At 39.8% G+C, this 16,500-nt stretch overlaps 1 protein-coding gene across 2 annotated transcripts in view; it reads right to left on the bottom strand.

The window, feature by feature from the left end:
- LOC111851519 (protocadherin-17-like) overlaps positions 1 to 16,500 on the bottom strand; it is a 45,221-nt gene that overhangs the window by 21,919 nt on the left and 6,802 nt on the right. Inside the window, exons 3-4 of one of the 2 annotated variants that reach the window (XM_023826525.2) lie at positions 497 to 555; positions 96 to 268 (exon numbers count right to left, since the gene is read on the bottom strand). In XM_023826525.2, the coding sequence (XP_023682293.1) occupies positions 96 to 268; positions 497 to 555 (232 nt within the window). The remainder of the gene's footprint in view (positions 1 to 95; positions 269 to 496; positions 556 to 16,500) is intronic. The other variant, XM_023826526.2, reaches the window with a different exon arrangement.

The raw sequence follows: 16,500 nt of genomic DNA, 5'->3' as shown, positions 1-16,500 counted from the left end.
AAACAAAAAGGACAGCGGAAGAGAGAATGGGAGACGGCCAGAAAGGGCCGCCCTCTGTGAAGCTGTCGCGCGCTGGAACGGGATCCGCAACTCACCCTGTGCAAGATGCTGGGGCTTAAGTGAGGTGGCTTTCATCTTGAGGGTATCCTTGGCAGACATGTCACAGCAGGACCCTTTATTAGTGTCCTGGTCACTATCAGCCTGGTCACTGTCACCATGCCCACTGTCTCTAAGGCTCGCTCGCTCAGGATCCTTGAATGTAGAGCTGCTAAAATATATATAAAAAAGGAAAAAAATAAAATAAAATAAAGCAAACAAAAGAATAAAACAACATGCAAATCAAAACCGAATAAAAATCAAAAAGGAACAGAAAAATAAAGGAGATTGGCTCCCTTTGCGAACTCGTTCCCGAATCCATGTGAAACAGGACTGGAGACAGCAATGCTGACAAGAATGCAAATGCGACGGTTGATCAAGTTATTTAATAGCCCCTTACCTTTGAACAAACTGCTGCCTGCTGCCCAAGTAATTGGGCTCTGCGGGAAAATTGTCTGTCTGTGAAGGAGAAAGGAGAGAATTTACGTGTCGCACTCCATAGCATGTCTCATACAGAGCAACAAGATTTCCTGTTGGAAATGGCTGCAAATAAATGGCCCGGCTTTATTTCTAAATACTTATAAAAACAATTTTAAAGTATTGGTAAGTGAAACACAGCAATGTGGGATATTATTAATTGCCATTAAATCAAAAATTTCAGCCCACATTATGTGAAACATGAAAAGATATATAAAATATCTTTATTTAAAATATTTAAAATAATGCGATATAAATAATTGTATTCCACATATTTATATTCTGGAATGTATATAAATACCTATTTTATACTAGAGAAGTTGAAATGCTGCTGTGATTCCAACTTAAATTTCTGTTTTTTGTATATGTAATTCAGCTCAGCCTAACGGACAAAGAAACTCAGAATTAAGGTTGGCAGAAACTTTAAATGTCTGCCTATTTGTCTCTAAATGTTGGCCTCAGTCTGGTAAACAATAAAAGAACATTCTCACATAAATTTGTAATAGAAATCTCTACCACGAGATTAAAATCACTTACTTCTTGCAGCTAACTGTGAAATGAGATTACACAACATTTTTGCCACCAAATCCAATTTTTCCTTCAATCCCCCAAAGTGTAGCTGCGATGTATGAGCATATCTTAAATATAGCAGTCTCCATAGTGCTCCGATAAACACATGTACAGGAATACTACAATGACAACATCCACTGAAAGCTACTATGTAACAGAGAACTGGAATAAACCAGAATATGCAGTTCACTGCCCCCACCCCCAACATGCATGCTTATTCTGTTCTACCACCCACACATCTGATTTTACTTGTCAGCTAATTATAAAGCACATGATTACCTGACTCAGACATGCAGGTAGTAGACATGGTGGTGACTGAAGGTGGTGACTGATGGTGGTGATCGATGGGGGTAATTGACGATGGTGATAAATGGTGGAGATAATGGTGATGGTGATAAATGTTGGTGGCGATCAATGGTGGTGATCGACGGTAGTTATGATGGCGATGTGGTGATAGTGGTGATTCATGGTAGTGACTGATAATGGTGATGGCGGAGTGCGGTGATGGTGATGATCAATGGCAGTGACTTATAATGGTGATGGTGGTGTGACAGTGGTGATCGATGGGGTGATGATGGTAATCGATCATGGTGACTGATAATGGTGATGCTGGTGTGACGGTGGTTATCAATGGTGGTGATGGTGCTGATCGATGGTGGTGACTGCTAATGGTGATGGTGGTGTGTGGCGAAACTGGTGATCGATGATGGTGGTAACCGGCGGTGACTGAGAATAGTGATGGTGGTGATGTAGTGGTGGTGGTGGTGATAATGATTATGGTGGTGATCGGCGCACTGAGAACTGGTTTGAGAATCACTGCTGTAATGTAACCGGCCTGTCTGTACACCCATTTAACACACTTTAAAAACTGATTTTACGGCAACAGACAGTATAGTGGTTAAGAATCTGCCATATTTTCTGTGCTCCTGTCTGACTGTCGAACATTTATTTTAAACCATTTTAAAAATTAGGACTCTGCTAGAGTGAGATTGAACCACTTAATCTGACTTGGGGGAGGAGGAACTGATATATAATATTCCAGTTTTATTATTATAAGTATTGAATGTGAAACTGCACTCACACAAAGTATGGCATTTCATACTGCTTAAGAGATTTAGCCTAAATGATGTGACTTCCCCAGTCGTCGCTGAATATGCAAAGAATCACCTACAATACTTTTCTTTATGTATGAGGAGTGACATTCTATAGGATGTTAACTGTGTGCGTGACTGAGCTACTTTATCTTCTAGTATAGGCAAAACTAGTATCAAGAAATCTTCCCCTTCAATAGGACATGTATCAAATTTTCCAAAATGTGCTTTTAAAGTACAACTTGATGACCTTTATGAACAACAAGTATCCAGAAGCAGAAACGTAGCATAATAAAAATATCTGTAACCAGGGTATTGTTTTATACCCCAGTGGGTTCTGTCAGCTGTATCACACTTGTGCCTGCAGGGTCGAATTAACAGCCAAAATCCAGTGCATCTACACCTGAGCCAAAGTGCACTAGCTGGAACAGATGAAGTGTACCCAGAATAGTCAAACTGCATTCTTACAAAACATATATGCTTTGCATAGGCTCTACTACCAGTAAAGACACATTAAGGAATTATTGAAATATTATGGATATATTCCCCTGTAAATTACACCTGAGACAAATATGATTGCTTGGGTCTTTCCTTTCCATTAATATGACATGCCTGAGCTGTTGATATGCTGGGTCTGAATCCCATTAATGGAGTTACTCTGACAGTGTAATCAAGTTCATATTTATTGAGCTGGCAGAGTTTGTAGCAACCCAGAAGAATTATAACGCTATGCTGGATATATCATAAATATCATAAAGGTCCAGTCGATATTCCTCTAAATTTGTTCATGAAGCTTTAAAAATACTTAAGCAGCCGTATGTAGGGACAGGCTTCTGTTTTGCCAGGACAGGAGTGGAGATTTGGTTTTGCTGACTTACCTGAAATGAACCTGCATTTTCCATTTGCACCAGTACAGTTAACTGAAATGCTTCTTTTCACATACCCCATGTACTCCATTGACACACGCACACACACACACACACACACACACACACACACACACACACAGACCTGTAGTCATATCTTTGTGGGGACTATCCATTCATTTCTATGGCCATAACCCTAATCCCAACAACCATAACCCCTATCCAGCCCTAAACCTAACCAGAAGTAACCAAACTGATCACAGTCACAGAATTATATGAAACTGAATTTCCCCTTGTGGGGACCAAAAAAAATAACTGGTGTTTATCACATTGTGGAGACATTTGGTCCCCACAATGTGATGTATATCTGACTCTCTCTCTGTCTCTCTCTCTCTCTCTCTCACACACACACACACACACACACACACACTCCCTGTGCTGTGATGATCTGTGTTACGATATTTCGACTTCATGATAGGTATTTCAATTCTGAGACAGCCCTTGCCTGGGCAAAGTGCTCGCTCCAAGTTGTCATGCAGTTCTTGAAGAAAATGTGACTAAGGTGTAACACTAAACGGACACCATGGTACTTAGTACAACATTGATTTATTGATTAGTTAAATGCAGGGAATGGAGTGAAGAACAGTTTTGTTCTGCAGATGTTCATTCAGACTTACCAGGGAAGGTGCAACCAGTTAAAGAGACCCATGGTGAAACATACTGTAGTGTAGCGGGTGTGTAAACGGGTTCTTAGTTGCTCAGAATTCCAAGGGCAGATGTGCTTTTATTTTGAAGTTGTGTTTTTCGTCCGGCCAGAGTTTTTTGCACTTTAGCAGCAACCGGATATGCTCCTTTCTTCCTTTTTTTCTTTTCACTCTCTTTCACGAGAACAAGCTGTCTCCTGTCTATTCTCCCCTCACCACAGTAGAATGTTTTACGTGGGACCAAGTAATTGGACTTTTCAATATGGTGCAGGTTGGAAAGGGGGATTTTGTGTGTTTTGTGTTGTGGTTAAATTAAATGCTGAATTTTGGTAGTTAAGTAAATTACATGTATTATCTCGTTTTAAAAATGATAACTATGAGGAGATGTGTTGTGCTTGCTTAATGTACTGTAAACGCTGTTCTCCCCCCCCCTTGTGATGGTGCTGGACATCGGGGGGGGGGTGGGGGATGGGGGGCTGATTACGCCCCTGGGGGACTGAGGCTTTGGTTGAGGTATATCCTGGACGCCACCCAGAGTTTGATGTTAAAGTGTGCAGATATGTTCCCTTCTTAATTTTTCCCTCCTTTTGTGCGTCTGGTGCTGTAAGAGGAAGGTATTGAATTTTGGGTTTTTGTAATAAAAGAAATGTATTTTTGGAATTCCTCCCGGCGTCCTCCTGTCCTTTGCGGCCTACCCCATGGGTTTTGATGGTGTCCTTGTTTAGGCCATCACAAATTCCATTATATCTTTAACTTTAAGTTCATTATTCAATAAACTATGTGAGATATTCAATGCTTTATTATAAAATAGGCTTTATGTTAATGATTTTACCCAACTGTAGGCTAAGTGTTCTAAGCATGTATAAGCTAGGATAGGGTATGATGTAGGTTAGGTGTAGTGTATGAAAATGAATTTTTGCCGTAGAATATTTTCGACTTGCGACATATTTATCAGAACATCCCCCAGGGAGCATCTGTGTTTGTGTGTCTTTCGATATGTATGGATATACATATATGTCCATTTAATGGGTTTTAGAGACCCAACAGTGGCTATCCTGCCAAGACTGGGCCTCAGACTGGTGACCTTCTGATGACAAATACAGAGGGTGACCCTACTGAGACAAACACCCCCAGATATCTGCGAAATTTACTGGCCAAAAACAGCACAGACCACGACAGGGTTTATTCATCAATACTAACCTTTTCATACTGTTTTACAAACCTCAGACAACCCAAAAGAAGAAACGAGACAGATCAGGACCACAGCTAGAGTCCATCCAAAGAGGTTTTAGTAATTTGTCACCTCCCCCCACAAGATTTAAAAACATTTCTGAAGCATAATGTAGGCCTCCCAATAAAGATACTTGCTGTAGCAGATACACTTGGTTTTAATAGCGTTATGAGGAACAGCCAGCAGAAAATCAAGCCAGATGTGATCTTCAGAAAAACAAAGTGTCCATGTTGGAGTTTGTTGTTTACTTAATTTGCCATAAAACCAGAGGAGAGTAAATCAATAGTGGGGATTGTCATGTACAGTGCAGATTATGAGACTGACTAGGAACTCCATTCATGCTTCTCTGTGCTGCTAAACTGTGTCAAAATAGGAGATTAAAAAGAAGCTTTCAACATCTAGAACCCAGAATGTTTTCAAAGGTGTCTTTGCAGCTTCTTCAGACAAAAGGTCTTCAAAAGACTATTTTGTATTCAGTCCTTCACCCTGTAAAGCTGAACTATGTGTGTTAAGAAAGTCGAGATGACCGCAGCAAAAGAATGTGGTCATGGGGAGTCTTATTCAAGAGGTGAAATGAAGAAGCAGGCCTGTAGCTGCTGAAGAATCTGGAAATTAGTTCAAAATTCAGACTTGTTCATTATTGCAGCAGGGGTTCAGCCTTTTGGAAGGTACAACACGTGGTTTTGTCTTCTCACCTAAAGTGCAGCCATTTACAGGCCATAATACTCTCCTTCATGCTTTTAAAATGATGGTTAGACTTGGAAAAAGTGAAATCACTCTTCACTGGTAATAACAGCACGCCTTACTTGCAAAGTTACCCAAAGAACTAACAGGTATGTTTGAACCTCAAAATCAGCTTTCTTAGGCTAATAAATTGCATTCTAAATTTATTGCCAGAAGGCTTTCACGCTGTACAAAGAACAGCAGGTGGGCCAATTGTCTTGCTCAAGTCAAATAATGTCCGTGAGCAAATCCAGATGAATTCCCAAATTTTCTGCTGGGTCTCATAGTTTTTATTACATTACCGTAGTAGTTCTATTTTGTCTTTCAGACTGGGGCAAATGGCACACTTACAGTATACACAAATTATACTGAAAGAAACAAGCATACTGTTCATCACTGAATTGTTTCCAAATTGCTTACTTTGATGGCTAAGACAACACATTCCACGGAACTTTAACACCAAACACTTGCTGGACATAGAACTATGCTCTCTAGCCAATCATTGATGCTTGAAAGCTTGTTTGTATACAATAGAAAATAGCACGTTTCCAATAAAATAGAAAGTAAAAGGTGCAAAACTCCAGAAAGTCATCTACAGACAACTGGAAAGGATACACAGGGATCAGTGTACGTTCAGCTTCAAAGAGAAATTTCAGAGCAACACGTTTTATAAAAATCTTGCCCGGACGTAACTGCAAGTGCCCGTTTTTTATCTTCTTGACTGAAATGATCAGCAATTCCTTCAGAAAGCAATATGTGGGAATGAAAAGTGCTTTGTGAACTAGCACTCAAACTATCAGACATGAAACACTTTTATGGTGATGGTATTCAAGAGGAAAAAAAGATCCTGTTGGGAATGGAAAAAAAGCTATGTACAGTAGAATGGACTTGAAAGAACTTATTGACACAAAGGAGGATGGAATATCCAAAGGCCAGTCAAACCTCTGGCCTTGACAAAATCCTTTGTAAAGTTCATACAGGTGAGAGGAGATGAAGGAGCAGAGAGGAACCGAGTGGAGAGGGGTAAGCTCTCTTAGATCAGGACACGTCAAAGCTTATTTGCAGTTCTCGTTTTTGTGTGTTTTGAAGTAGGGCCCTGAAACGCCCAGCACACCACATTCCTATGCAACAATTCACAGCAAAGCAAAGGGAATGACACAGAGAATTTTTGTAAAGAAAAACAAGCACAATAGCTGCAGCGAAACAATCCACTTACTGTGTGTGTATATATACATATATGCCAAAAAATGCTGCATGTTATCGAGGGGTTGGTGGGGTGGGGGGTAAGATCTGATCTGAAATTCCGTCAGCGATATGTCTAGCCTGGAAAAATGGTAAAATACTTGCAGCCTTAGTGCAACATACCGTAAAAGGGCCTGAGGGTCACGTGATGGCTACCTGTAATCCAACCAGCCCGTGTGTGTCGGAGCTGTCGTTCCGGCCGTGTGGGAATACCGTTACTGTACCTTATGCTGAAGGAATAAACAGCCAAACTGCAGTGTGCATGTGTGTAAGACCAGTGCAGATTTTTTGTGTCAGTAAAACATACAAACTAGATTTTTCAGATCTGTATTATAGTTGTATAGTTAACTGTATGTATAGTTAATGACTATTTAAAAGTTTTATCTCTGCTCCATGGTATGTTTAGTACAAGTGATGCTTACTTCTTGACTAGAAATGGTTAGTTTGGATATATAGTCATATTTTTATGATTGATTCCATTATTATCTTTAATTTGGCAACAGACTGCACACTTTGCACTTATTTCTGTTCATTTTTGTGAAAGTTGTTACTGAATAAAACAAAGAAGCAGACGTGTGTAAATCATGTGATTCCTTCCCGTAGCGTAGTGGCGTAGCTTTTGTAACATGACCATTATATTTTCCTGTTCTGAGAGTAGTCAAACAATGCTGCTACAGCCCTAAGTGCAGGTACAAGGGCGTAACTTTGGCTGGAACATTGGGGGGGGTTGAGGTCTTATGATTAAGGTTAAGGGATTAGAGTTTTCCTTCTAGAAATGAATGGAGTGTCCCTACAAAGATGTGCGTGTGTGTGTGTGTGTATTTATACATGAAAGACATCCTCAGCCAGTGCGTGATGCTTGCCCCCCTAGTTGCCCCTTTCGCCTGCACACAGCCTCCACTCCCACAGGTCTGGATTCCAGCGTGGTGCTGCCGGCTGGAAGCACCCCTAGTTGAATACACTCCATGACTTTTTGCCTTCCTGTTGGCTTTAACTAGCTTGGCCATTCTTATTAAAAAAATCAGATGATAGTACATTTTATGTTTATATTTATATTATTTAATGTCTGTTTCATAAACATTTATCCACCCCCATTTCCGACAGCTATCGCTAGATGGTATTTATTTTGAAGGAAATGAAAATGTTTTTCAATATATATACTGTCAGGAAATGCCTATCAAGGGTGAAAGGCATCATGCTGTACAGTCTCAATTATGCACATTTTACACAAACAAGGCATCAGTTTGAATGACAACTTACTGGCTGGCATTCATTTCACAGTCACCTATTTTTTTTCCCCCGTCAGTAATTAAATTAATTCAATTTAATTTTGAGTTTGCCATTTACCCTTCAGCCATGGAAAAAACACACTTCGTTCCCTCTTACAGCATATCTTTGAATCATATTGTTTAGCTCAACCTTATTCTTTAAAATATGCCCTTGGCAGCCACCCCCTCCCCCCTGCCCCCATCAACATGGTTTAAAATAGACTTGAAACAATTTACATAGCTAGCAACACCATTACAAGTACACTTGAACACAATTAATGTTACGCTGATTATTTATGGAGAGCGAAAAGCTTGGGAGGTAATGTAGGAAAAGGATGAAAAACTCCCAAAGGAGCCCTCGAAAGATGGAGGAGGGGGGCATCAGAGCCAGCCATAACCCACGGAAACCAGGAGGGCTAAGGTTCCGGGACGATAAGTGAAGCAGGGAGGCGGGCCCCTGCACGGTTTGCTCTTTGATCAGTCAGGAGCAGCAGGGGGTGTCGACCAGTGGAGATGGATCAGTGTCCACCAGCAGGACCAAGAGTCTCAAATCAGATTACACATAAATGGAACATTCTTTACATCTAAACGGCACTTCAAAAATATCCCATATCATAGAGTTTCTGGCAAAAGCAATTTTAAACACTTTCTGAAACACTGGTGGATTCCTAATTTGATTTAATCTACTTCACTGAGAACACTCCTTTGCTAAGATTTTCACACTTGAAGACTTTGCAGCATCTTACAATTCTGTACATTTTCTGCAGGGTTACCATCAATAAAACCTCCATTAAACCGGCTGCAATCTTTAGCCATTACTATATACTGAAACTGTAAAAAGAGAAGACATATTACGCGTAAAGACAACAAGCAGAATACTTTCAGAAATGAACAGCCATTCCCTTTAATTTGGTTTTCTGTATCCTGGTGATATTGTACGGTTCTCCAGGGACAGTGTTCCAAGAGATACATTGATGTCTGCAAGGCTATCACCTAATACGCAGACAACAGTGACACATCAAGCACGAGTAAATAAGGAAGAGCAACAAAAATCAATAGGCTTCATTTTAACAACCCTCCCCCAACATGTCAATAGCACAGAGTATGATTCATTGTCCGCATTTTTGCCAAAACCACCACAATGTGCCTCCATTAAGAGAAGTGTGAGAGGTGAACCTTACAGCAGGGATACAACCAGCTGAGGAGTCTATGTTACAAAGTAATGACCTAAGGATGTGGAACCCAAGTCCCAAGTGAACTCTCAGCTAATTTGAATCGTAACAGACCAAAGTCTGATGATTGAAAGGCCAGGAAATATTTTTGCATAAGATGATAATTTGCCTTTTTAAGCTTTACACTCAATGAAATTGTTGATGTGCAAGAGATTGCAACTTGGAAGCTCCAATAAGGGGAGCTTAAAAGGGAATAATTATCCCCATGAACCATCCCAAACAAGGAACGCTGAAATAAACAACAGCTTCATAACCACCTGTCAAAGATCAGCACCGATTCTTACAATACAGCCTACACCTTTTGAGTTCCGCTGATTTCTCAGCGCATAAGGAGAGATTTAGCATTGGGCAGACATTTGTGAATGTGGGACTGACATGCAGTAAGGAGTGATGCCAGTGGAACCAATTACATCTTCTCTCCGTGCTGATCTGATGTAATAAGCTGATTTGTATGTAATAAGAAGCCACATCTGTAATGTTTAGAAAAACAGAAAAGATTTACACAGTGTAAAATGATTAATGATTAACCTGCTTCCATAACATTAGAGGTTAGTAGAGAGATATCATTGGAGGCATTTGCATCCACCAGCATGTTTGTAGCCCTGTCATTAAATAAGATATTTTAGGACCATTTCAATTATAGGGCTCCAATTTTTTTTAATAAACATGAGTTCTGGACAGAGTAATGATTTATTGCATGCACCAAATTAGAGCAAAAAAGCAAAGCCATTAAGATTATTTAAATTCATATGTAACCTATTTAAAACTTAGAAAACTTACTATGGTCATCTACACTCTTTGCAGTGCAGGGGGGTAGCTTCAGCAACAAGGCTGTTAAATGAATGTGAGACATACAGTATAGAAACAACCAATGGCACATTGTGTTTAAAAATAAATCACACACCATCTCTAAACCTAATTCAGGTTCTTCTAAGCCAAACATTTCTATCCCAACCAAACGGTGCTGTAAGCATTGCTGGGCTGGAAAAACAGTCTGAACTGAACATTATGAAACAATGAGTTGGTTTGTTTGTTTGGATCTCCAAAGAGCTCTAGCATTTTTGCAGGAGAATAATCTCCGGTAATTTCTGTTACAGGAGCACAGCTTAAAAGTCCCAACCAAAAACCTAATAAAAGCAACTTCCATCTGATACTCTGCAGGCTTTGTATCCCGGCGCTGAGAACCTGGAGTTTCCAAATGGATCAGCTTCCTCCCCCTCCCCACATATGGATATGACTGGATTTTTGTGGCAGTCGAGCCTCAAAGTGGGAAAAATGGATTAAGGGATCCACTTTTCCCTGTATTTTCACTCGGTATTTACTCTCACCACCCTCCTTCATTTCTGGTTTATGTAGATACTGCGTAAAATGAAAAAGTATGAGTCTGAGCACTTTGTTTGACCTGGAATAGAAACTGACAAAATGACACCCCACAGGAGCACACACAAAGGGCAAAAGCTGCTTTTAAACGTTATGTATGTATTTTTTTGTTTTAGTACAGTAATGACTTAAGTAGATAATCTAAACTCACATCAACTAAGAGCATTTCTTTTATTTTTTCACTCAAAACAGAAATAGTGCTGCCACAATAGCCCTTTGTAGACCCCCAGGAAGCCTCGAGACCCTTCCAAGGCTCCAGATGTCCCCACGGTTGGGGCTCTCACGGCGAACGTGGTAGTCCGTCAGAATAACAGCGTGCCGCGCTTTCAGCACATGGCTTGAAGAGGATCTACTGCCAAGGGATAAAAACAGTGAGCACCCAAGTAGACTGTAGGCTGCGGATATTTATGTGTATGAAGCGTCCACTGAACTTCTGCAGGAGACGACCTAACGGGCGTGATTAGAACAGAGCTGCAGAGCGCAGCACCCTTGCTACAAACGAGCCTCCCTGCAGATGCACTTCACACTGCACACAAATATAACCCTATCAACAGGACAAACTAAAAGGTAGGACAGAACCCATTTTGCAAGCTAAAGCCAAACTGGCCAATCCATCATCGCGACAAGACATCACGTCATGTCACAAACTATTAACTCACTTTAGCCTCACTTTTTCCTTTCTTTTCTTTTTTGTTGCCCTCCCCAGATGACGAAGGGTCCCGTTTTTACACTAATCTGAGCTCGGTTAACCCCACCACTCATTAACAACACCTGGTATCGATTCTCTACCTAATGAGCCATTCAGTCACACATTCGCAGATGGCAAAGTACCCAAATACTGATAAAACTAGTGCACCTATACTATTATAGTATAATATTCACAATTTGCAAAAAGTAATGTCATAAAATAAACTGGCAATAAAGCACAATGAACCTCAAGACGTCACAGTCTCTGGTAGTTACCTCTCTGAATTTATTATTATGACAAACCAACAGGTGCAAGTGCAATATGTCACAAATGCAAGCAGAGCATCCAGGAAATTATACGCTAATGAAAGCCATCTGAACCGGCTCAGCCTGTCTTTGATTGGCTTACAAATAAATACCTGAACAAAAGAGATGCTTAGAAAATAAAAATCTCAGAGGTGGGCATTTCTCCGGAAGGGATGCAAGCAGTAGACAAATTCATTTCTATTTTTTTAATTATTATTCTCAATTAACAATTAAAAGAAAAACTCTCTTTTGGGAGCAGAGCGTTGGCCCATTTGGTTTGTCCATTAGCAAAACAAAGCAAAACAAAGCAAAAGTAAGAGGCACCGCTACCAGCATTGCCCCCCCCCCCCCGTCCCCCCCCGTCCCGCTTGGCCCTGCAGAGCTACACCAGAGCATGTCTGGGCTAATTAGTAACGGTCATGGGGGAAACGAGGGGCGTGTCCGTCTGGCAGCCAGCCAGAGCAGGGAGCAGCAGCGTAAAAGAAGCTCTCGATTGTGCAATGCTGCATTTTAAATAAACCTTTGGAAGAAACTACTGAGGGCGAGATCACCGTCTTGTAGGTATACCACCCTCATGGCAGGGCGACTTCTGTGTCTGAGATTTACTCAACGCTGCCTTGGTGAAATGGACATGGTAACAGTACACCATCCCTTTAAAAGTCCAAGAAGCATTTAGGAACTGTTGGGGGGGGGGAACTGTTGGGGGGGCTCATTTAAAATGATCCATATAGCCTCAGAACACACAATCATGGATAATCTGACCCCATGAATCCAGCTAACCTTAAATGAATCTTAAATTGATTTTATAAACTTGTAATGAAGTATTACGCTCTGGCTTCAGGTTCTAATGGAGAGATCGTTGCTAATTAGCAAAAGTCTGTAGCTGGACTAGGCCATATATGTCTATGACACTACATAGACATTGAACTTCTCAGAGAGAACATTATACCTATACATTTAAAGCAGTAAGAAAGTCCATTTCTCCCTGACTCTTTAAGGTGAAGCCTGTTCAGTGTCTTTGCTAAACAGGAACTTAATTTAACTCTACAACTGGATCGATACAAGTAGCGACTCTGACAAGACCACCACAGAGTCACTAATCTGGCTTGCTTAGTCACCAACATGAGCCATTGTAAGCATCTAAAATAACGACGGTTCTAAACAGAAGTGAGTGATTAGAAACACTAGCAGCTGTGTTGCCTATATTGTGCTTTTTTAATTTCTGTTTTATTTCATTTTAAATGAGTTTGATGAATCTTTCAGCAGCCTTAACAACCTGAATGAGGATTTTTACCCTCTGCTGTTCCTCAGCACTGCCTGGAATCCAAAACACTTTCTGTGATAATTTGGCAATAACTGTGCAGCATATTTAAATTGTGAAATCGGGAAATGGAATGTTTAACATAGATTTAAAAAACAATATTGACTAATGGATCCCTTCTTGTAACTATGTAACTGGACAAGCCTTTGTCTCAATACATACAGTATGTATATTAAGAAATCTGAACAACTCATAAACAAAGAAAAAGTGTAGTCACATCATATTGATAATATCTTAGGCAAGCTATTTCAATGGTTGTGAGTACAGCTGATGTGTCCCTTGTATTTACCTATTTGACTTTGAATTTATTGCTTCTTTTGGTAAATAAGGTCAAATAAGAACAAACAAAAACAAAGGAGGTTATAGAATGAACGTTACATCGACAGTCTGTGGCGAAGCAGCAATGCAATGCTGAGTTATATACATTAATGAGGAGTCAGGTTTACAATATTATCAATCAGCAGCATCATAACATTATAACCATCTCCATAGGAAAATAAGAAAGAAGACAAATCCGTCAAAAGAAAAACAACAAATAAACAAAATAAATGCCAGGTGATGTCAGTTATCCATTTGAGCCAGAGCTAAACTTGCAACATGCGTAGCAAACTTTGGAAAAGAACGGAAACAAGGAAAACAGTAAGGAAATGAAGCCAACAGATCTGTGATGGATTTTTCTGTTGGCTCAGGACGAGGCAGGGCAAACCTGTACTCCACCACAAAAGGATCATATGACCTGTCTGGAAATGTCAATAAGCAACATAAAGCATTACCTTCACATAAAATTTTGCAAGAAATATCTGTTTCAGTATAAGAAAAAAAAACCAAAATAACTGCATACTTATATTCATGGGCAGTTATGGTGAGTGAGTCATGCTTATTTTCACAGTTAGACTGATGAGTCACGAGTAGAATAACGTTCATTTGTTGTAACAGACATCACTTATGGCCAAAATAGATAGATAGATAGATAGATAGATAGATAGATAACAAGGTTACTTTATCGGAAAAGGTTATCTGAAAAACTTCTATTTCATATCCAATCGAAAAAGGATACCATCCGACCGGATAACTTCTGCTGTTTTCAAAAGGAAATGCTTGAATGGACAGAGAGAAAGAGAACTAAACAACATGACATGCTGACAGCTACGAGGCAAGCTGAACAGAAGTTTACCTAGACTAGAAATGAGTTACCTGCCACTGCATATTAGGATAAATGGTGAAGGAGTGGGGAGGAGTGTAGCTCTACGCATTACGGATCTATGTCGCAGGCTGAAATCCGGTGCCTGGGAGAGTAACCATAACGCGGCTGGGCCACCAAACAAGGCCGTGACCCCTTCTGTTCCAGAAAGCCAGGCTGAGCTTAGCTCTGACCCAAGACTTTCCTCATTTGTGCATTGCTTTGGACAAAATCCTCTACTAAATAAATAAAATTCATTACAAAAAAAAAAATTGATTCACAGTCTCAAATTAACCATGTACAATTTCCTTCTTTTTTTAGCAACATTTCTGGGAATTTCAGACTACGGTGACATATAACCAAGCAGCTAGAAGGTCATACATGGTAAGAGCCATACAGATGTGTAGTAGGATTTACTCATCAGCGCCAGCTAGAGTCCAGTGGACAAACATCACTCTGGATGAAAAAAGGGATCAATAAAACGAAATGAAATGTCAGTGTGTTATCAATCATGCTGTTCTGCTGTAATGGAAACAAGGACAACATTTCTGATTTTTATTTTTAGTTTTTGTGCTAAATAAAATTCCCAATAAAACGGGGTTAAGGTCTTTCTTGGCTCTTAGTAAGCATTGTGTATCTCTTTAATAATATGAGTATGTACACTTACAAAATATACAATTTTTAGAAAAAGCGTGATTTTACTTTATGAGAGATGAGGAAGTTCAAGCCTGGCCTCCATTCACTCATAGATGCTTCTCCAGGAAAACAGCAAGGCTTAGAAATGTATGAGAAATGTTTGTGTTGTGGATTATCAGGAACTTAAGAAAAATGATACTACGCTTTTCTACATCCATGCCTCCATCTACCTGTATATTTACTAAATAAAACCCTTTGCTGTAAAGCAAAGTCTGCATGACAATAATGCATTTCTGTTGATTAATTTACCAATACCACGATGAAGAAAAGATTTTGGTCCACAAACCTGCTTATTTCAAAAGACAAAATGTGGCTGGGATGAGACCTATAATTGTTTTGATCAAGTATTTAGATGACTACACCTATTAAGAGAATTTAATGGTGGTAAATGATTTTAATGATTTAAATAAGAAAATGTCTTGGTCGTTGATGGGAATGATGATCTCTAAGAGCCTTAAACAATCAAGATCTGATTGGGGACAAGCATGGGCCGACCACAATGAGGCAAGGATCAAGAGGATAATGATAACACAACTCTTAATTAATTCCTTATTTTGTTGACTAATTGATTTTTAAAGACCAGCCATCCATCTTCAGAAAACATCCAGTACTCCATTTTCAGATGCCAAGACAAGGATCCCTTAAGGCAGAGTACACAACCACTTGCCCTGTATAATAATAATAATGATAATAATAATGAAGAAGAAAAAGAATTATGATGCCGCAAACCATTTTCCAACAAAGCCATCAGAGGCTGGCCCCGCCCATCTCCCTGTTATTGATAATTTATATAAAAGATGACCATTAGTAATACAGCACAAGACACTCATAAACATAAACTTGCGCCTCAGCTGAGGGCTGCAGTTAAGTTCCATGTCCACGGCAACTGGAAAAAAAAACCCTCTGAATGATGGAGGGAGACTCTCTTTATTTCGCGTTCCGTATTTGATGGAACCTAACTGTAGCAATGCCTCCACAGCACAGGCTCCGCCCTCCCGCGTAAATGGCAGTACCACGGGGACACAAACACTACAACTGCTGTAATTGTTTTCCCTTTGAAACACAAATGCCAGGGAAACAAAAATTAAAATAAAAGCAAACATCCCTAAAAACAGCCTTGTTTGTCCTCATACACAATGGGGACGATCCATTAGATTTATTTTAACATCGAACAACTGTCGTAGCTTTTACACTAAAGAGGAGACAACATTCTTTTCATGTGCTTGTTCTCGCGCACATTTTGGCCAGAAGAACAGTACAGCCTCTTTCCACATCCAAAAACACTTATATCAGCTGGTTACTGAAAGACATACAATAGAGATGTACTAATATATTAAGTTATTTTCATTTTCATTAAAATAAGAAAGAAAATACACCCGAAAATAAGCCAAAGGGGACGCTATGATTAAATTATCATGTTGGCATTCCCC

This window comes from Paramormyrops kingsleyae, chromosome 16, assembly GCF_048594095.1.
Source record: "Paramormyrops kingsleyae isolate MSU_618 chromosome 16, PKINGS_0.4, whole genome shotgun sequence".
Classification (NCBI taxonomy): Eukaryota; Metazoa; Chordata; class Actinopteri; order Osteoglossiformes; family Mormyridae; genus Paramormyrops; species Paramormyrops kingsleyae.
Note: the sequence above shows the minus strand (reverse complement) of the source record. Positions and strands in the feature narration are given on the sequence as shown.